At 38.7% G+C, this 22819-nt stretch overlaps 1 protein-coding gene across 1 annotated transcript in view; it reads left to right on the top strand.

Annotated features, from left to right (window-relative positions):
• The window catches only part of LOC102054087 (metabotropic glutamate receptor 5), a 156323-nt gene extending 141260 nt beyond the window's left edge, over nucleotides 1-15063 (top strand). Inside the window, exon 7 of the mRNA XM_027798962.2 lies at nucleotides 7385-15063. Coding sequence (XP_027654763.1) covers nucleotides 7385-8207 — 823 coding nt within the window. The 3' untranslated portion in view covers nucleotides 8208-15063. The remainder of the gene's footprint in view (nucleotides 1-7384) is intronic.
• Nucleotides 15064-22819: the final 7756 nt, after the last annotated feature.

The following is a 22819-nucleotide window of genomic DNA, read 5'->3' as shown; positions in this document are numbered from 1 at the left end:
AAGTGACATAAAAATATCAGTAATGGGTATGCTAGGTGATACTTTGTAAGGCTATTTCTGAGTAAGGGAAATTTCTACACCCTACATCACCTGTAAGCATCATTCATACATATCTGATAAAACCCGTTATGGAATGGGATGTTTTATGAGGCTTTCACAAAGCAGGCATCACAATTATCTTTTTTCTTTTTTTTTTCTGCACTTCTTGCATCATATCTGCATTTCTGATTAGATTAAATGCAATGAATAAGAAACTGCTTAGTAATTCACAAAAATAATTTTTCTGCTGTTAAGTCCCATGTGCATAAATATCACTGTAATTATTTATCAGGCATACCAAACACCTGAAATTCTTCCAATGGTATACTCTTTGCAGAGGATAGAATTTAAATCAACCCTTGATTATGGAGATATAACTGGGAAAGTTATTTTTTCCTTTTTTCTCTTTTCTTTTCTTTTCTTTTCTTTTCTTTTCCTTTCCTTTCTTTTCTTTTCTTTTCTTTTCTTTTCCTTTCTTTTCTTTTCCTTTCTTTTCTTTTCCTTTCTTTTCTTTTGTTTTCTTTTGTTTTCTTTTCTTTTCCTTTCTTTTCTTTTCCTTTCTTTTCCTTTCTTTTCTTTTCCTTTCTTTTCTTTTCTTTTCTTTTCTTTTCTCTTCTTTTCTTTTCTCTTCTTTTCTTTTCTTTTCTTTTCTTCTCTTTTCTTTTCTTCTCTTTTCTTTTCTTCTCTTTTCTTTCCCTTTCTTTTCTTTCCTTTTCTTTCCTTTTCTTTCCTTTTCTTTCCTTTTCTTTTCTTTTCTTTCCTTTTCTTTCCTTTTCTTTTCTTTTCTTTTTTCTTTTCTTTTTTTCTTTTCTTTATTGTGCACTGCTTGTGCTTCTGACCAGAGTCATGAAAGCTGATGGCTCCTATTTTTCCCTGTTTCCATTTTGTACCTTTAGCAAATTATCAGTGAAAAAACACGTTGACTAATCAATGTTGAAAGCATTTTAAAGCTTTGTGCATCAGGAAGCAGAGCTCACAGTTCAAGAGGCAACATTGTCCTCTTTGCCTCCTGGAAACAGGATGCTCCAGTGTAGTAGACGTGCTCAGAGATGCTTGAAGTGACATTTTCTCAGACAAGAAGTGAAACCCAGCACTAGCTGCCTTAATTAACAATTGCAATGAGGTCACAGTAATAGAGGAAAGAAGATACATCTGCTATCAAAATCATTTTTGCATTTTGGGTCATAATAGGTGTCCTATAAATGTTTCATTCAGATACCAGAGATTTCAATTCCTGTTCTAACTAGGCATGCTGCTGAAACAGCTGCCAGCATCAGCGTTGCTGGTGGCTGCGCTGGGAGGTCACTGGCAAAGTTTCTGTCCATCAGCTTTCTCTCACCTTGTAGTTTCTTACATCCTTATACATTAAAGTAATTCGTATAAATGTCAGCTGTGATTTTCACATGGAAAAGAGGTACCAACAGATTACAGTTTGTGGAGGAACAGAAATAAATGCCCTGGCTGTTGTTAACAGAAAACAACTCTGCAAAATAATCACAAAATATGTTGTTTACTTCTAGAACTTGGGACAGGACAAAATTAATTTTTGCCCTGTATCATTCCTTTTATACCTTTTACTGTAATTTATTTCCATAGAAAAAGCAACATGGGAATAATTTAAGCTAAATGACTAGTGATGTGTCACTGACAGGTTATTTGTGTGTAGCAGAGTTGGCTTTCACCCAGGGAAACAATTCTATAGGCATGTAGAGGTTTCCTTAAAAACTATTTAAAATGAGAGGAATAGTAACAACATAAACCATTGCAGTGGTAGAACTGCTCTAGTTTAGACACCTTAGGGTTCTGCATCCAGTTTTAGTCAGTCACCCAGTATGTCCTGCAGTCCCAGGAGGAACAGTGGCTTCATACAGGTATATGGGAGTTCGCCACTTCAACCACTTATTTTATTCCAGTGTTTGTAGCATGTTGCAAGTCACTTGCATTCTCCCAGGGATGAACAACTTGGGTCACTACAAGCAAAATGTATATTGATCTGAGATTGTCTCAAGTGACAAGACCAGAAAAACAAAATAAAGACGTGCCCATGCCAGCATGCATCAGAGACACACACATAGGTCCACCCCTTATGAAGAGTCAGTTCTTAATTAAATCTACAGATAGCACTGTTTATCAATCATATCGAGTCTCTAACAAGTTTTCAGCAGAGGAGTCTAAAAGGACAACCGCTTCTTACTTTTTATTTTGAATAACAAGAAATTGCCTTGGCAGAAAGTTGTATGGACTAAGTACAGAAGTTTATCCTGCTTAACATTACCAGTTGCTTCTGTGGATAATTTCTGCCTTAAAGACAGCAGAAGACTGTCCTTAAGGAACAGGCTTGGTCTGCACAGTGTTGGAGCAAAAATTTAACTACATCATCTTCTTATAAAACAAGATGTAGTTTCAAGTTTGAATTCAGCACTCTACTTCAGCCATTGAAACATCTAAGTGTAACTGCTGCCAATTTTAGCTCAAAAAAATTTAGATCAGTCTTGTGAAATATAAACTTCCATGCCTGGATTTATAAATTAAAGAATTTGAAATCATTCCTTATTATATTAATGTGAGGACAGGTTTCAAACAGATCATGCAGGTCTCCATCAAGTTATTGTCTAGTATCTGTTTTCACTTCTATCATTTCGAATCTGGATTCAGATACTGATATTGGTTTGTGTTAAAGAACAAAAATTCCCTTAAATTTTTGTATTAATCTCTATTGATTTCCCTTGCGTTCCAGTTTCCACTGCTGAATAATACTATGTAGCTATGCATTCTAAGCTTTCCTAGAAAATAATAAATTCCATCATTTTAAACAGATTTTCTTATTTCATTTAAAGATATGAACAAGAGAACAAGTAACTTTTCAGATTACATATGCTTTCAGAAACTCTTAATACTAGTCCCTAGGCACTCATCACCAGAATTCGGTTTAGCAGCTTCAGGTAATTGATGAGAATGGCACCCTTGCTAAAGTATGAGGTTTTAGCTGCTGTGGTTCTCAGGTCCTCTTCTTCTGTTTCATTTCTTCTGCAATTTGAAGGACCTCACAAAACACATTTGCTTTAATAGTATCTGGCTAAAGAAGCCCTGGTGGCAGAGCTATGCACCATCTCATAGATAATCATGCCACAGAGCAAGAAATGCTGAAACAAAACTTCTGCTACTACAACCAAAAATGAAGTGATATATTCTAGGTAGTAAAAAGAAATTATGTGTAAGGGGAGGGGAACATTTTTCTTAACACCTAAATGGATAAAAAAGTTAATATCACTTATTAATACAGAACAAAGCCCTAAAGGCAAAACTTAAGTGACTCTGAAATGAATAAGTAAGAGAAGAAAATGAGAAACAATAGTAATTGCTATTCTGTCAGTAAGTGGACAGCTATAGAGGAAATATTTGAAATATCAGACACTTAAAAGCTCTCTCATTTATACCACTATCATTTCTTATACATGTTATACCATGGTAGGTCTAGGAGGCTGGGAAGAAGCCTAGCTATCAAAATCAAAGCAGCTTTTAGTAAAGTGACTCAAGAAACAATTAGTATTACTTGTGAGGGAATCCCTCTTGTACATAAAGCTTAACCTAAATAACATATATTGAAATAAAAAAAAAAATGCATAATGGAAAAAGCTTTGTTTTACCAAAAAGGAAGTATTTTGCTAGCATTTTGGATTGGAAATTATGTCAGTAATTGGCATTTACTCTTCTACAGGTACAACCTATACTCTGCTCTGCTCTATTCCATGTAGTGTGCCAGCAGAAAAGCAGAGTGGGGTAGAAAAATGTGTATTCAGCTAAACTTAGCAGTGGAATTCCTTTGGGAGCTCAAAAGTGTAATTATTCTGTTCTCATCTGAGGAAGCCAAAATCTGTGTGCAAGAAAACTCTAGAATTTCACAGACCTAAAGTTCCCATCATCAAAGGGTTATGGCAGAGCTGGGCATAATAAATACAAACAACTCCATTAGTAGGGATCATAGTCTATGTCTGCAATCTATCTTTATTGCTCTGTTTTTAGTTTGCATGCATTGCAGTGGTTTCCAGTTAACCTGACAGAGCAGCAAGAGGCAGTTAGAGCAGGATCTTAAAGCATGATCACTGCAATTTATCTGTAACACAGCTTCATGCCAGTATAAGAAAGCAAGTGGTGCTGCTTTCACCAAGGTAGTAAATGATTGCACACCTCCCAGTATAAGAAAGCAAGTGGTGCTGCTTTCACTGAGGTAGTAAATGATTGCACACCTCAGTCCAGCATCAACTTTGTAGTAAGTAGGTGCAGCATGATGAATTGGATGATACATTTCTGAGAAAACAATTTCAATTATTGCTGGGCAAACTATGGGATTTTAACTATAGGGTTCATTCATACTTATAAATTGCTGCTTGCTTCCTGCTCAGCTTTTTATATCAAGGAATTTGCAATGAATAATGGTCAAGTCTTTTAGCACAAAATTTACATCAAACAGCCACCGTGTCTCCTTTAGAACCCTAGGATCTCCATGAGAGCCACACATACAGCTTGATTACTCTTGGGCACAGTGCAAAGGCAGTAAACAAGTGCAGCAGCCAAGGCTGATCCAAAACCAGACTGGCATTCAGGGGGCTGGTGACAGTGGCTCTGCTGAAGATTTAACTGTCAGTTGCCCTTGCCAAGGGCTGGAGACATCCCCAGCTTCATCCTTTTCCTTTCCCCAGGCTGTTCACCCTCATATCCCTCCTTAATAACTGTCTCCTGAGTGGTGACCAGGGAGTGGCATGTTCCCTTCGCAACCTCTTACAATCTGACCTTCAGTAAACTGAAAATACCTTCATGCATTTAGTGCTCATGTGCAGACTTCAAGCCATAGGGTTTGAACATCTGTACTAAGCCAGCACTTCAGTCAGGAGGCGTGCTACATTTTTCTTCAGGCAAGCTTTTCCATTTGCATTGGCTAAGCCTTCATGTTAATGGCATTTATTTCACGCCTGTGGCAGGCAGGTCTGTCACAGATCCCTCTGAGCTCTGAACTCAGCAGAACTTAAGAGACTCCACCAAGGAGGACATCCAGGACTAGAACTAGGCCCTCTCTTTCTGTCAGATCAAAGTTGTACGTGCTGGGTCACCCAGCCTCCTGGTCCACCTCAAACTCAGCAGGAGTTGGGAGGAGGTGTCTCATGGTCATCATATGAGAACTAGAGGCAAGATCTCACCTGCCAAAGGATCCAGATCTGCTCCCCCTGCTCCACTGTTGGCACTGAGCTCCCACTGAGCTCAAGACTCAGCACGGCTAAAGAGACAGGGCTCTCAAACATCTAACAGCCACCAAGTACATGCTCCAGTGAGAGGAGCACACAGTCCTCAGAGGCAACAGTTTTCCTCTGGGAAGACGTTAGTGTCAACTCCTGATCAGCTCAGAATTGCATCCACCAGAGATGCAAAGAGTCAAAGTGATCAGTGCTACAGGTTAGATTTTGCTTTTCCTTCTGGCTTTGACTGAGGTCCAGCAAAAAGAAAGTCTTGTCTGAACAGCAAGTTACAAGCCACCAGCTGTTCTGCCTGGCATTTTGCGGGTAGGTGCATGTCAAGTAACTTCCAAGATCCAGATAACATCCTGGTGATCACTGCAGCAAAGAGGTGAGCCCTTATGTACTCATACAGATCATCTCCCAGTCTAGCCTCTCTTAAAATACCCACTGGTTTACGTTGTGTTTGTCTGCTGGATTCTTTCATGCTGCTGTTGGGGAAAGCTGTTGACATATGTAGTGTTACATGATCCGTCGTAATTCCATGTAATGTAATTGTGGATGTGAACCCACAAGAAGGTTTTGTTTATAGTCAGCACACAACTTTTTTTTTTCAGATGACTGGAAGAGCTATTTAATTGATAGTGTGTGGCAAGCCTCCACATGAAGGCTGGTATAAAGTCATCTGTGTTTAGTAAACTATGTGTCTTGCAAACTGTTCATTGCAGGCTAACGTGTGAGCATATCTATTTCAGGCTTAAAAAAAAAACCAAACCAACCACAAATTTGTGATACTCTGCCAGGGTCTCCGAAGTGGTTATCTTTCCAAAAATCCTAAATGGCTGTGGCAAATGTTTGGAAACCAAACTGAATTGTTTAAAGCTCTGTTGCATTTTATATATAAATCATGCTTATTTGTATGTGAAGACTATGTTTTTTCTGTTGACATCATTTCAGAGTCATTGTCTGTTTCAGCTAAGAAATTTTTCTAAATGGTCTTTCTTAATCCCAAGAACTATAAGTTAATGTATGTCTAAACACCAGCTTATCAGCCTAAGGAAGATGTGAAAGGAGTAGTTTCATACCAGGTGTTTATAAGTGCCACAACTGGCTTTTTTTAGGTAGCAAGAGGAGAAAAATGAGCAACTTGAATAAAGAGCAGAGTATGATGAGATCTGAAGAGAAATTACCTTTAGAGGACTCATTTTGCAGGAGAGTGAAGCAAAATGTTTATTGCTGTCTCCAAACTCAAGTCACCATGAGGAGCTGTTTGTATAACTTGTCCGTTCTTTCTTTCTTACTAGGAATATAGTTTTAGTTGCTAAGCTGACCTGCAATTTTTAAAAAAATAACATTCTTTAACCTAGCGGTGGCTAACTTACCCAGTACCTTGATGAAGAAGTCACCCATTAGAAACCTCTTTCCACCCACAACCAGTATAGCCCCTTTCTGAATATTGCTCCAATACTTCCAAGTAGTGGGATATAAGCAGAATTTTTCCCACCTGTAACAGGCTACACTTCTCCATGTCCCCACCTACACTCCCTGCCCCAGCCCAGGAATCCATGGCTAGCAGCCTACACAAAGCTCCTTGCCACCAAATGCTCCCAGGCCAGCCTACATACCCGCCCCCTGCAACCCAGCCAGTCCAGGTCTCTCACCTACTCCCTCCAAGCATTTACTTCTTCCTTACTCCTCCATGCATCCCTCAGTCCAAAAGCCCTCCCCCCCCCCCCCCTTCCTGACACCAATCCAATATAAGAGAAACCATCAAGCTGCTCCGTCCCCCAGGATGGACACTGCCTATATCCCAAGGGCGGCAACAGAGGGATCAGCAGTGGCCATGAACTAGCACAGAGTAGGTCATGGCTGGATGCACAAATGGCCCATGAACTGAGCTGGCACACGTATTTTTTTCATAGAATGTATAGGTATAAATGATAGATATAGATATATTGCAATAGATAGGTATAGATACAAATATAGATATAGATGAAATTACAGTCAAGTTTTATGATGAATATAAGCTCCAGGATACCACATACCCACGGATAGGTATAAAGATTATATTTCTAACTTTGATGCATGTTGCCATCTTATCTCATTTCTGTTTACAGCTCTAATGGGAAATCGGTTTCCTGGGCCCAGAATGAGAAAAGCAGCCGAGGAGCACACCTTTGGCAGCGGTTGTCGATCCACATCAACAAAAAAGAGAACCCAAATCAAACCGCAGTCATCAAGCCTTTTTCTAAAAGCACAGATAGTAGCCGACATAGTAGCAGCGCTACATTTCCAGAGGCTAGTGCCAAAACGCTTTACGATGTTTCGGAAGCAGAAGAGCAATACCCAGCTCAGTACCAACCACAGACTCCCTCGCCTATCAGCACCCTGAGCCACAGAACTGCCTCCGTTAGCCGAACAGAAGATGATGCCCCTACCTTCCAGTCAGAGCCTCCTCAGCGGAGTAGCTCCTCTCAAGGCTCCCTCATGGAGCAGATCAGTAGCGTGGTTACTCGCTTTACAGCCAATATCAGCGAGCTGAACTCTATGATGCTTTCAACAGCCAGTCCAGGGACAATGGTGGCCACTCCTCTCTGCTCTTCATACCTGATTCCACGGGAAATCCAGCTCCCTACGACAATGACCACATTTGCAGAGATCCAACCACTTCCTGCCATTGAAGTTAACGGTGCTTCGCAGTCAGCTAGGAAACCTTCAAATGGCAGCATCAAAGAAGGCACTTCAGAGACCCCATCAGCCAAGCAAGACCTGGAGGAGTTGGTAGCTTTAACTCCTCCTTCTCCTTTTAGAGACTCTATCGATTCTGGAAGTGCGTCTCCCAGCTCTCCAGTTTCTGAATCGGCTCTCTGTATCCCGTCCTCCCCAAAGTATGACACACTCCTCATCAGAGATTATACTCAAAGTTCTTCTTCGCTGTGAATGTAGTTCAAGGCAACGTTGGATCTCAACGACTACAAGCAAGTAGTGAGGGGACAGCCAGGCCTTCAAGATCTCCAGTGTTTACGCAGATAGAGCAAGAGGTGTTGGGTCATCTTGTGAGAAACAGAGAGGAAGAAGAGGAATTACTTGAGAAGTGGAAACATCAGATTAATTATGCTGTTTTAAAGACAAAATGACTCTTGGCAGATTATCGTGGCCTTAAAAAAACATGGGCTTTTCAGAAACACTGAATCTATTTTTGAGGGCTTATAAGGAGTCTGTTAAATCAGTTACATACCAAGTGCTTTGCTTTAGTATTACAATGAACTGTGTGTACACTATACGGGGCAGGGGGGGAACTAGATTGTAAACAACTGTACAATGGTTTGTTTGTTTACTCTGATTCCTTACCCAGAAGTGAACCTTGATCTTTTATCAAGAATAGAAGACCAAACATTGAATGTACATTTTCTAACAGACTCAAATCTGGGACCAACCTGTCAAGCTTTCTTTCTTTTTTTTTTTTTTTTTTTTTTCTATGAAGATCTCGGAAAGCAGTAATGTATGTCCAATAACTACCAAACTTCTTGCTGAAGCATACTGTGTCCGTGAAACGTTCCACGTGGATAACACTAAGCTGAGGCTTTGCAGTGAGTGACTGCAATATGGAGGGCTTTACAAGTGACTTCTCAACCTACACGTTTGTTTATGAAATTCTCTTCTCTCAGTATCAAATATTCGATTTGTTAACATTGGATTCACCTTCACAGCAACAAAACCCAAGGAAGACTTCCTGACTATTTCACCATGTTGCCAACTAATAATGAAGTAGCAAAAAATATTTTCTGGAGTACTGTTTTGTAATTCCCTTATCAGGGCAAGTTGTTGAGGTGAATATTCTCTTTCTAGCAGCACTACCAAGCTATATTATAGCTGCACTCCCTACTGAAATCCACACATTTTTATGGATGTTCTTATGCTAAGATTACCAGTTAAAATACTTATTCGGGTTCCCATAGACTCTGCTTGTAAGGAACAGGTAAACACCCTAAGGATTTTCTCCATGCTTTGAATGACAGAATTCTAGGAGACCAAGCTGGATTATGATGAATGCTAACTGTCAATGGAAAGGTTGTCATAACTCATAGATAGGGAGAAAAAACCCTGTGTCAAACTCTGCTTAGAGGTGATTTAACCACTCTTTAGTAAGCAACAATTTTAACCTTATTTAGCTGCTGATGCCTTGCAGCTATGAACTGTGACAAAAAAAAAAAAAAAAGAAAAAAAATCTTTCGAAGCAATACAGAGTAAAGTAAAAACAGAGAAGACCTAATGAGATATGAAGCAACAGAGTCTTTCTTTGTTTCTTAGCAACTCACAGAAGCAAGGGGATTCCCCTTATTTTTTTCCTATACCAAGGTAGTACAGTTTAGTGCACTTCATACTGTCACAGCACTTTTTTAATACAGGCAGGGAAGAGTTTTAAAGTTTGAATAGAAGCTACATAATTTTTGATAGGTGTAGTTACATAGAACTTGCAAGTCAGGCCCTAAACGCACACTGTATTGGCTCTCTTCTTCATGACATAGCTGTCCTCAGGTGCCAAACTTTTATGGGTTTGTTTTATTTTATTTAAGGATAGTATGAAATGGTGAGCAATGTACTTCAACTCAAAGTTGAGTTGATGTAGCCTTATATAGAAGACAGCCTCATGGAAGGGAGCCTTGATAAGGCTGCTATGTTTCATTTTCAAAACACTTAGATCTTATTTCTTCAAAGACAATAAATATTTTGTAATCAAAGTTCATACCCCCTTTTTCTCCCCATATCCAAAATAATAAATAATTGATCAAACAAAACAAACAAAAAAGATGAAAGCACATTCACATAGTTCAGCAAAGAGCATTTTTCTATTCCTTTGGGACATTAGTTTCACCATTATGTGCTGCACCCCAATTTGCTGCTCAACAACGTTAAAAAAACAAAAGCACTAGATGAACGAATCCAGGCTAGCACCTCACAGAGATACTTTAATGACTCTACATCCCGCACAAGACAGTGTTATCCAAGAGCGGTCTGTGGGCATGCTTGTTTTGCCAGGTAGAGTTGTTTACTAGCTATGCCTAGAGCGTGAACCAGCAGGTCACAAAACAGCTCTACTCCAGAAGGCAGGTAGATACACCAAGTCATGACTTTAGGTCCTTGTTGCTTATAGGTAGTTCTTGCCTCCTCACATGACTGATTAGTGCAGCTCTATGGTTTCCAGACCAGAGCTTGGTTTCGCCCTCCTGGGTCACAGTACTAGCATGTCTCATCATTCCTTAGCTGCCCACATCTTTAGGAAAAGGCATCTTTTTTCACAGGTTACAACCAACCTGCATTTAAGGGAAGAGCACATCCAATTAGTCTGTGACAAACATTCACATTTAGGGAATTTGGGCCACTTAAATGTTGTTCATGGAAGACTTATATGATAATACATTTCCCATCAGTGCAATATTGTTTTGATATATACAGAGTGTACTGAGATAGTTAATGTGAATTTCAAAGGGATTCTATAACTATCTGTTCTCTTATACTTTAAGTTGTTGACCAGTGTCCTTACTAAAACATTTTCCAGCTTGATCTCTCCCTAGCCTTTTAGGTTCCTGTTTCTGTAGTCTTTTCTTATGTTGGTGGACACTTAATACCAATGTATTCCTGCTAAAATCTGTGGGCTTAACTGCACTGTGAAATAATCAACAGTGGAAATAAGGATTATACAGACAAACATAAAAATATTTTCTTAAAAATGTAATTAGTAAAAAGGAGTGAGATATAGAAACTGTCAAAATATAACTCAGCATAAATATACCTCTTCTGCTCCCAAACTGTGGTTCTGTGCAATCCTGGCCGTAGCTATAGCTCAGAGCTTCTTGACAACTTAAATATGTTGCCAAGATAATATAGGTGTGCATGTGCACATGCACACACACACAAATGCCTCAATCTAACATGTGAATACAGATTTTCAGAGGCTAAAACTCTAGTATTACAGAAAAGAAATTTTAAACACTTTGCTCGCTCTCATTTTGGCAGAAGTTGTGCATCTTCTGTATATCTATTAGCCACAGGAGAAATTTTAATTGCCCAAGGAACCAAGGATGAACCTTGCTGAGATTGCACCTCCCTGTTGCCAGTCTGTCTTTAATGAAAGGTAGGTCAGCCTTAGTGGCCTTTAAAGAAGGCAAAATCCATTTTAATTGTACAGGCTGGAATGTGTCGATGTCACTTTGTATGATATGTTTGGATTCCAACAAAGGGAAGAAAGGTTTTTTGGGGAAGAAGGTAACAATTATGTAATGACTGTAGCAGTAATTCAAAGGAGCCCAGTGGGAGATTTGCAAGACTGGAAAGTCCTTTGACAGAAGCCAGTGGGTTTGACATAAGAAAAGAGAAAATTATGAATTAAGACATTATGATTTCATTATGCTGTTTGTATGCTATTCTCTGTTTAGGACATTAAGATATAACGGCAGGGTTTTTCAGACATAAAAGCAAAGGTTACAATCATGAACACTTTCCAATCTAGCTAAAGACTGTGCAAGTACCAACTGAATGGCTTGTATTTGCCTTTCAATTTAGTACTGCTGCCAGAAAGGGAATTAAAAGAGTTGAAACTATTGTCATCTTGACCACAGGGACCTCGGAAAATCACTTGTTTCTTTTGTGCTTGAGGCCAACCCTGAAGAGTGAAGGTGTAACCACCTCTGGAATCTGTGTTTTTGAAATAAAGAGAATCACTCTGGCAAGTCAGCTGGGAAGAAGCATTAGCAATACTGAAGAAGAACTGTACTTTTTAATTGGCTCTGAAGAATAATTGCATGACTTTGGAGATGTGCTTCCTTGTACTTCTATCTGAACATTTGGTGCCTAGAACTCATACAGAGACCTTAGACCAGAGATTTTTAGACCATGGTCCACAAAGCACTTGCTGATGTTTCATGGAAGCCTGGTTGATCACAAAGTCCTGGCTTCTTCCATTGATTTCCACCTACAAAAATGAATTAAAAGTTAAATGCTAATTAAAATTTAACTGTTAAAAGTTTTAAAAGAAAAAAAAAATGTTAGCTTGCTTGGATGTTTACTCAGTTCCTGTGTTTGCAAAAGGAAAACTTTGTGATCAAAACTGTGAGAATAAGATCTCCAAAGACAGTAAACGGGAAGGCCAATCCGTGATTCAGACTCTGGTTGATAGCGGTGCTCACCTCGGGATGTTTTCTTTAGAAAAATCAAGATCAGACTGAACGACAGCACAGCTATGGGGTAGAAGTTCTGTAGAGGAAAGTGTGCAACTTTGCTATTCTGCTTAATGCATAATTTATGAGATGAGAGGGAAAAACGTGACAGCAACAGACAGCATGCAAAAAATGTCAGGTCCTTAGGGAAACCGGAGCACTATGCTCAGGATTAATAACATGAGCGTGACCATTCAATTCTATTGGAGACCAGTGTCAGGCAGGACTGACCCAAAATAAGGACTTTGGTGCCTAAAGTTAGGATTTCAGCAGAATTTGATACCTATATTTAAAATCCAGTTTTAAAACCACTATTCAACTGTCACCTTAGTCAGGCATCTAGCATTGTGCATCTGCATATGCTCACAACTACCCTGATCTTGACACATCTAAGGATCTTTGCATCTAACTTACACTAAAATCCATTAGGGATCCAGAAAACAATGGTTCTTAGGTTAAAACCCTGTATATCCCATGACTCAGTACACAGAGTGCACAGCACATAGACCAGCAGGATCATACACCCTACGAAACTGAGTAGGAATTATCCTTTGTTTTAAGGCTATGGGTCTGGTTGTGCCGCTGTTTTTATAATAGCCTTGAGGTTAGAACAGTCAGTCAGAAGGCAAGAGACCTAAATTCAAACCCTGCCATTGCCAGAGGTGGTGGAAATCTTCCTCCTGGCTTGGAAGTGCTGTGATGACTCAGTGTTGAGGTACGCTCTGTTCATCTCACTAAGGTAACTTCACAGGACAGAAACAAATTCAAGAGTTCCAGAGTAGAACAGGAACAGCACCCTGATAGTACCTACTCTTGATATAATTGGGGATGGTATATAACCATTTAATATAAAATACATTAAAAATCTCTGCAGCAGGGACCAGGTGAGTATTTTAATGAAAAACAAGTGGAGACATGTTTTCTGTGCAATGTATTGGCTCAAAAAAACCCCCTTAAAATACTCCTCTGAAAAGTGCTTTAGTGACAGGAGGGGAGGATGTGCCTTTCCTTACCTCTGTGTCTGCAACCATCTTGTCTTCCGTCTGGAGTTCTCAGACCTCTCCATGGAAAGGGAGAGTCTGAGTCTTCTTGGATAGGTGAAGGAATTAAACTTTGGGTTCCTACTTCTCTGAGACTGCGGAAAAAAATGGACTCATTTCATTTTCCCCTGGCCATCTTTTTCGAAGGTGATCCAACCTTGAAACAAAAAGTATAGCTATGTCCAAAAATGGGTCCCAGTTGAAAATTAGTATTTTCTGTGCATTGCATTTCCATACTGGCTCAAGCAGAATAATCGCAGACATCTCTTTCCTTGTTGTATTGTTTAGCTGGACACCTAATTCTTCTCACAAACCTGACAGTATGGTTGGTCATTTAACAAAGGCTTCTGGCCTCCACACTAGAGCCGAGTAGTATTAAAAAAATAGGTATTACACTTCATAACTTTACGTGCTGAAGTCCTTTACTGGCATTGGCCCTGGACCTGTTGAGGTCAATGTCTAGATCTAGGCTATTTGCTTTAGCAGAGAATGATAAAGGCAGGATGTTCTTCCCACATTCTTTTGAATCAAACAGTAGACATATTTGATTAGGTTCATTCTTGAAGGAACTTGCTAGGCTTGGTGAATAGTACCCCTCCACCATTCTTCTTTATCATTGCTACTCTAGCAAGTATCTCAATGAGAAAATCAGACTTTGACTAAACTTGTTAAGGGATGTGAGACAACAGGTCCAAAAATAAGAAAGAGGTCACAGTTTTCTGGCAGTTTCATGAATCGCATAAAAGGAAGTCAATACTCTCCTTGAACAAGAATATCATTCATCTGCGACCCATTTCGGTGTGCACTGCACATATTAAAGACTTCAGTTGAATTATCTGAATTCACCTTTTTTGCTATGGTTTATTATTATACCCTCTGTTCAAATCTCTGCAATTGCCACTTACAATTCTAAACTGTGAAAAGGAAAAAAGATACAGACCAGTGAAGCATAAAGGTAAGTAAAAAATTCATCTAGGTGATGAATTGGTGTATATGGCTGGTTTTGTCTCGTCTGAGTAATGACAGTACAAACAAACAATAATCATTAAGTCACTCCAATCTGCCAAATGGGAACAAATATACTATGTATATTACATGTACTAATAGGATTATATGGCAGCTGCTGGTGGTATTTGTAATTAGAAATCTATATAGAATATAGATGTTTTAGAGAGACGGTGCCAATTCTAAAAGATTTGTGTGGGCTACAAGTGCTTGTAATTATTTTTTTTAATTTGCTAATAACTTATGAACAACTGGTTTCAAACATTCTGTGAGCGTTTGTTCTTTTTTATGTTGTTGCTGCTTATACTATTAAAAAATAGAGAATGTAAAGTTATTATTTTGATGTGAACTGAAAATGATTTTTCATAAAATTTAACATTTTTATCAGCTTTGGTTTTGCTTTCTACCTGTACAAATGTAATTTATTTTAGCATTGAAAAATACATTTGCTTGTTTCTCGATTGTCTACATCATGTTATAGTTGGTGTTTATGTAGAGTCAGGTACTTTTTGAACAGTATTAAAAAAATTCTGTGATATGACTGAAAAGTGGATATTTTTTTCCTCTGAAATACTTACATCTGTGTTCTCAGTGCATTTTTTCTGTGAAGCAGGTGTGCCTATACACAAGCTCTTCAATGATAATCTCTCTCTGCGTTGTTTTAAATGATTAACTACATTCATATAGTTGCCTACCATTCTAGTATAGTTTGATATTTCTCTTTTGAAACAAATACAGTTTCGTTGGTGAGGTATATATGGATTTTCAGGTCAAGAGGAAATAGAATAATAACCTAGTTTCAAGCAACCGAAAACAAAGCTGTTCAACTGAGAATTCATATATCAAAGTGTTATTTTTATGACTGTTGTAAGAAACCACATTACTCCTACCATTGCAGGTTTACATATAATCTTGAACTGCAAACAGAACATCTGAGAAAATTTTCTACACCCTTTAATAATTTGGTTTCTAGTGCTTTGCTATTGTCACCACTAGAAATTAATGCCTTACCTGGAGTCTGGCTACATTCTGTTTCCAGCCAACAGATTTTGTTTTACTTCCCCTGCTAAATGGAAAACAAAAGAAAATGAAACAAAAACCAAAACCCAAAAAACAATTTTCTTAGTTATAAATCTTCTCCATCCCATTCTAAAATCTGGTCTCACTTAGATTGGCATGAATCTGGAATAGCTGCAGTGTATGCAGTGACGAGCAGAATGTGAACTGCATCTCTCAGAACAAAGACTATCATACGCAGTGTTTTCTAAACACACCTCCAGAGGGACTGCTGATTTGCTTTATTTGCTGTTGAAGAATTAAAGGGAATAATTTCATTACACAATAGTAGGGAAAGTACCCGTCTATAACTAAAAATAAAGTGAATCCACATTGTGTCTTTGAACAATCTAAAAGTCCACTTCCCAAAGTAAACTCGTTCCATGCAGAATTCTCCATGGCAGTTGTTTACACAAAATATACTGCTTTAGGCAAAGAAAGTTTTAGCAAAAGAAACAGTGCAATTACACTACACTTTGGAGACAAGGATTTTGAAAACAATATGCAATAGCCTGCTTCGCTGCAGAATATTTTTTTTTTTTTAAGCATTCTCTGGAACACTGGATCTAATATTTTTTTTGTTGTTTACAAGAAAAATTAATTCTTTCCATGCTCCATCAGCACCTCTCAGCTGCATTTCTTCTTGGTTTATATTATCACTACAGTATGATGGCATTCAAAACTAATAAACTAATAAATCCAATCCCAGATTTAATCACAATTTAGTGTTTACACAAAAAGAGAAGGGTACGATTCCATTACATGCCTTCAGAACTATCAGCGCACTGGCTGGTGAGACAAGCAAAATCTCAGTTTCTTGGAAAGTTTGAAATTTAATTTCCCTGCCTCTCTGGAGTATGAACTTTCTTTCATGTTTGGTCCATAAATGCCATCTGTTACCATAGAAGCCTTACTGCCAGCACTGCTGTGTTCCCACCAAAAAAAGCCACCACCAAACAAACAAAAACAAACTCCAACCCCCACCCCTCCTGACCATATTCACCCTGTTTCAGCTGCCTAGGTCATGAAGCAGCAACAGGCAAACGGTGTCCTTAACGGTGGCAGAACATGACAAAAGGAGATAAGCAAGTTCATGACTCCCCCAGGCCCTGCTTAGCTGAACTAATACATGGACGGGGTGCTCCTTTCCTTCTCCCGCCCTCCTTCTGCTCACAGCAGAGACAAACCTTGGGAACAAGGCTGGGATTTGAAGAACTGTAATCTGGCTTTCTGTCTGTTTAGGGGCTGTTTAATAACTTGTTTTCCTGTTGTAGGAGTTTCAGACCAAACCACAGCGTAGTGCATGAGGCATTTGTTACAGCAAAGAATTTGACTAGGTTTCTTTCACATATACAGAGCCTTTTGTGTTTTATTTACATTTTTTCAGGGAAGTTCAGCTTAAAACCACCATCTGTTTTTATTTGTTTGTCTGCTTGTAAATCACATCTTACAATTTAGTCATTTTTTTTAGGCTAAACCAAAGAAACCAGCATGCTTGTTCAGTATGATTTTGTAACAGGGATTCAAAACTTCCCTCCACATATCTTAACACATTTAATTCCTATAATAAATAATTTTAGTAAATTAAAAGCTTCACTGATAAGTGTTGCCTGGACTTTCTATCCTATATTCTGAACATATATACATTCACACATGTATGAAAAGAGTGAGACTTTAGATTTGTGCTTGTTTGGTAACATGAAAAGCAGGCTCGAGTGTTTGCCACAAGATTTCTGCGGTGAGTTATAGACACCCCAGGCTGTCCGGCCCTCATGGCAGCAATTCCGAGAACCTGGGTCCTCTCTACTGAGCACCCTCTGCCTGAGCCACTTCAGAGCTTCAATTATCAATACACTCAAACATGCGCATAAGCAACAAGAATGTCAGTTGAATCTCAAGAATCACTTTAGACTCTCGTTTAACTAAGTGTGAAGATACATCACTGATGAATCTGGAGAGGAAGATGCAAAGAGGATGTCCTAACAATCTCAGAGACTCAGAGGGTAAGGTTGGCTTCCAAGAAAAAAAAATACTACTAGGTGTTCACAAACCAATGTGTCATTGACAAGCTTACAAATAAAATGCCAGCAAGGCAAAGTACGAAAAGGTGATGTCCTATATCTAGGTAGAATGAATAAAAGTAGCATATGGAATATGGAGATAAATTGACTAATAGAAATAAGGGAAAGGGAATCAAAACCAAAATTCAAGACTGTATTAGAAGTGCTTGCTGAAATATTACTAGAAGAGTAATCACAAGACTATAAATTTAGGAAGCAACTAAAGAGGCTAACACAACTCTGGGAGCTCACCTGAAGGCAGACCGGCCCAAAGTGCTGTGTATCACATTGCCATGAAGCAGGCTGTGGGTGGGAGAACATTAAAGAGCAGGAGATAAATCCTATAATGATCTTATAAGGTCACTGGATTTCCATGCCACTGTCAGACTGAAATCCTGACACAAACTATAAACTGTATGAGACGGCTATATTTCCTTCCAGATTAACTTGTTCCTTTTCCTCTTCAGAGTTCTTTTCTTTGTTATTTTCTCACCATAAAGATGTTGGACATCTAAATAATAGCCATAGAAAAACCTGGCATCAAATTAGTGTGGCAAAGTTGAAAACACAAAGACTTGCCATATTTTTCTTTGGGAAGATAAGGCTGGCAAGCATTACCCATAAATGAATACCAAATGTCAGAAAACATTCAGCCAAAATGCAAGCTTCACCAAACTCTATCTTAAAGCAATATAATAGAGTGCCTTGGCTTGTGCCACTTACAGTTTATCCCAGCTGCTTTCCAAATAGCCCTGGGAGGCTTGGAACGATGACTTCATTAGGTTACAAAATACCAGGCTTCTTGGTTGCACTGCTGCTCCAACAGCAAACAGCATCTGTTCAGTCTGGGAAAAGCAAAACAGTAGTCCAGATATAACAAGACATGTATTTCTCCAGTGAATTAAAACCCCCTAACCACAGATGAAAATGCATAGTTGAACACTGCTATGGAGAAATCACGTCTGCTGCAAATAATCACAGAAATAAAGGGAACCTCATCAGGCTTGAATTCAGTCCCAAAGTTGCACATTTCTTGTACCACATGACAAAACTTTGCCATGAAAATACAGGGATTATCTTTTGCTCTGTTATTCTTCAGTTATCTGCTAATGACAGACCATGGAATAGTGAGCTTTTAATTCCTTCATTATCCTTTCACTACCCCAAGCAGACAACAAATTCACAACATGATAACCAACAGGGGATGTTCGACCATCTCATAATGCATCGACAGCAGTTGTCTTCAAAATAGATTGGGAGATACAAGCAATGAGTCAACACTGGCTGAGAGGGAACATGTAGTCAGCTGAGTGAAGCAAAGCACCACATGTTTTACCAGATAAGGTGGAAGAAAAAGACTCACAGCAATATCGATACTGAATAATTTCACTGGAAACACTGGTGGACTTATGCATGTGTAACAGGTCAGAATCTAAGGCTGTGTACAGAGTGAGTGGAAGTGTAATACTTTTTATGAAATGTTTCCATAGCAGAAGTTTGCCAGAGAATGTGCAGCTGTTGTTAATCAGTATTTGTTTTCCCAGATTCCATATTTGATAAATTTCAATAATATCTTGGCTTTGATTTTTCCTGATAGAGCTGTCTACGAAAAACAGTCTACCTGAATTCCATTGGAAATCTCCTAAAACCTTTCACTTTTGTTATTTTAACGAGTCCTTGGCAATTTTGTATAAGTACTGCCAGTACCGGTTATCTTTTAATTAAACTAAAACCCAGAAAAACAAAACCCAGTTCTAATTAAGCCAATGGGAATTCAGCCACAGAATTACTTAACCAGGGAGTAAATCTGAAGTTTATCGTTAACCTTGTTTGTGTTGGAGCTGATAACAGCCCAATATGCATCAGCAGGGGCACTGTTCCTGATGGCAGCTGAAGGGGGATAATTTTCTGCAGACCGCGTGTTCACAGAAATACATCTCCTGACTAAAGCTGGACTTCCTCCTGTCTAATACTCTATTTTATTCTGCACCAACTACCTTTAATACAAAGCTAGTTTTCTGGGAGGGTTAGTTTCCTAGAATAGTCAAAGGCTACATCATGCCAGTCAGTGCCAGAAAATGTTCCCATTCATCTTAAATTTACTAGCACAGACTAGATGTAAAGTCATATTCTCTGTTTTAGAACTTCTTCAAGCCTGAAACATGAAAAAATCAGGGTGGAACACTAACAGGTCAAAGCAATTGGATCAAAATTGAAGGGAATGATCACCCTGTGGTACAAATCTTTTTGAATTTAACCATTTTCAAGGCTTGTCTCTTCTTCTGTCCTATGGGGAAGAAGGGAAGAGCTCTAAACCAGTATTCAAACCCAGCCCAAAGAAGTTTTGCTACAGCTGCTGGGACAGCAAACCCTAGACATCGGCCCAACAGTTAAATCTCATTCTCCTCAGCAATGGCAATGGTTTCAGTGGAGTTACCAGGCAGTGGAAGGGTATTGAGCTGGGTTAAACACATCAATAATTCCTAATACCCACTGGCTAGGTAATAAACGTACTTTTTGTATATGTTATATGATTTTTGTATTACAGGGTTTGGTACACAACTGGTCAAGGTGGTATTTTATGCAGCCTTCAGCAAAAAATAAGGGCTGTTCTTGCTCATAGCACTTTGTGTTTTCTAAAGCTGCCATTTCTGCAGACACTAGATTGACTTTTTTTATTTAATTTTTTTTTAACACTAGACAACAGTAAAAATATTCTTATTGCTCATCGCCTTTGTTTTTCTCTTCCTCTTTACAACTTCCTTCTACAGCAGATTGGTGCCCCTGATGCTGTATTTCTGCAGTGTGTCAGCTCACATTGCACAGCATCCAACAGGTGAAGCATGTTATCTACACAAGAAAATAAGACTGTATTCTTTTTTTCCTCCACCCACACATCAAAACAAAAGTCACAGAATAGGTCAAATCATTATGGTTTGCGTGACATGGTTTCATTCTTCAAACATTTCCGTTAGTTGTCAATTTAGTCTCAACAGACAATAATAACATTTCTGATTTTAAAGTCAGTGGTAGTATCTATAACAATTGTTCGGCATTTTCAGTGACTAATTGTATCCTTATTCTAGCTGAATCACTTTTCACAACAAATATTTTTGTATGAGAAGTAGAGAGACACAAAAAACGGATCCCTTATGGCAAAAATGTCACAGGTTTTAAAAGAAAAAACCTACTTGTTTTAGTATTATGTTCATACTTTTGTCTTACTAAAAATATGTCTCAATCCTAAAGATAATGGGGTTTAGTTCATTTATTTGAGAAGTCTCTTCATTATTGGCATCAATACATGGACTTACTGAGTCAGTTGGCCATGGTCACTCAAATTCATGCACGTTGATGGTTTAGTGCAACTGTGTGGTAAAATGTACTGTGCTTTCAAACATTCTTCCCTGAATTTTTTGCCTCACTTTTGCACAAGCTTAAAGCAGACACATGGTCTGCTATGCATGAGCCAAAATATGGTAACTCAGCAACATGAGTGGTATATGACAACCCCCCCAAAACCCAAAACGACCTCCCTTCTTCCTAGTATTCCCTTTAACTGAACAAAATTATCTGTTTTAAAATATTCAGCATTATGGGAAGTCAAAACCCAAGTCGACAAAGAGGAACCAAGTTCCAAATTAATGAGTCTCCCAAAAGGAAGATAATTTTGGTCCAATGTAAAAGAGATCAAAACATGGAGGAAAAGTATGAATAAAATACGGTATGTAACCTCTGCCTTTCTAATTCCATTAACGGTGTTTCCACTTCTAAAAATTAAAATAAGACTTTGTTTTGCACTGATATAGCTAGCATTGCAAAATGCGAGCGAAGACAAGGCAGTGATAGATTTTTATGCAGTACAGCAAACTGAGGTCAGTCCATGGTGGGTAATTTAAGACTGACCCCGAACACATTTTGTGAACCACCCCTCACACTTCATACTCGGTGGGATTTAGCTAATTATCTCTATGGCTTGTAAAAAGACAGAGTCTTGTTCTTTTACGGGAAGGATTTACTGATAAGCTTAAAAGGTCTGAAACCCTCTCATCCCTCCTACTTCCTCAGCCCAGCTTCCTTCAGCCTAGGCTCTGCGGGCAAATATTCTGATCCAGTGCAATAAATCTTACAGCTAGAACCTTAGCTTTGCCATTTCTATACTTCCCATCTCAACTGCCACTTGGTTAAAGCATTTGCAAAAAGAGCCTGCAAGGAAAAATATCTTCACAAAGCTCTTCCTGAGAGTTTTATTACCAAATAGGGTTATTTAAGTGCTATTTTTCTTCTGTCTAGTACAGCCCTTCTTCCTGATGTCAGAAATCCCTTTGGTGGAGCATGAATGGTGCTGGCTGTCAGCTCTGTGGATTTTACTGTCTTGTCACATCAGAGATAATCTTACTATTTCTTCCTTGAAGTTGCTTCCTAAGGATGAAGAAAATGAAAAGCTACAAATGAAGAGATAGAAAAACGAAGTAAAACCCACAACACATTATGGAGTAGAGAAAGCTGTAAATATCAGGAAATTTTCAGGTGATACACTTCGCTCCAACCTGCTCAACTCCTTTTTATGCCTTATTACTTGGCTCGGATGATCCCTAGCATCAGCAGCTCCTCTCTGTGTATGAATTAAACCTCTAATGAGATACTATAGTGTAATTGATTTCCCCAAAATCCTTTACAAAGTCAATGCAGAACAAATAATTGAATTCATCCCAAATTCTAGGCAACACCCTTAACATCTCTTCTCTCACCCCAATAAATCAATAAACGCTTTGGCTTTTCTTGGTTGCTTGGAGCCACTAAATGTCCTGCTAAAGGAGCTGGTTTGTCCCAGTATGGATTTCTAGAGCTGGCCATTTAAACTTGGCAAAGGAATACAGCTAAAGTCCTCCCAAAAAGGCTATCTCATGATCAGCAGCTGTTACCTCCCCCTTTCATCTCCTTTTACCCACTCCTCACAAATATTCGTTATGCTAGTCCTTTTTTTGTGTTCTGGAAATATTGTGGTTTGTTAAGGAGATGACAGGTTTGGGCTTGATTTTTTTGCACATGTACTGGAAATATTGTCATGATCCTTTCACAGTTGAATAAATACTCTGGTCTTAATGCAAAAATACATATGGATATATACATCCTGGCAGATGTACTGTTTATTCATCGCATTATTCATTTAT

The sequence above is a fragment of the Falco cherrug genome, chromosome 2 (genome assembly GCF_023634085.1).
Source record: "Falco cherrug isolate bFalChe1 chromosome 2, bFalChe1.pri, whole genome shotgun sequence".
NCBI classification, from domain to species: Eukaryota; Metazoa; Chordata; class Aves; order Falconiformes; family Falconidae; genus Falco; species Falco cherrug.
Note: the sequence above shows the minus strand (reverse complement) of the source record. Positions and strands in the feature narration are given on the sequence as shown.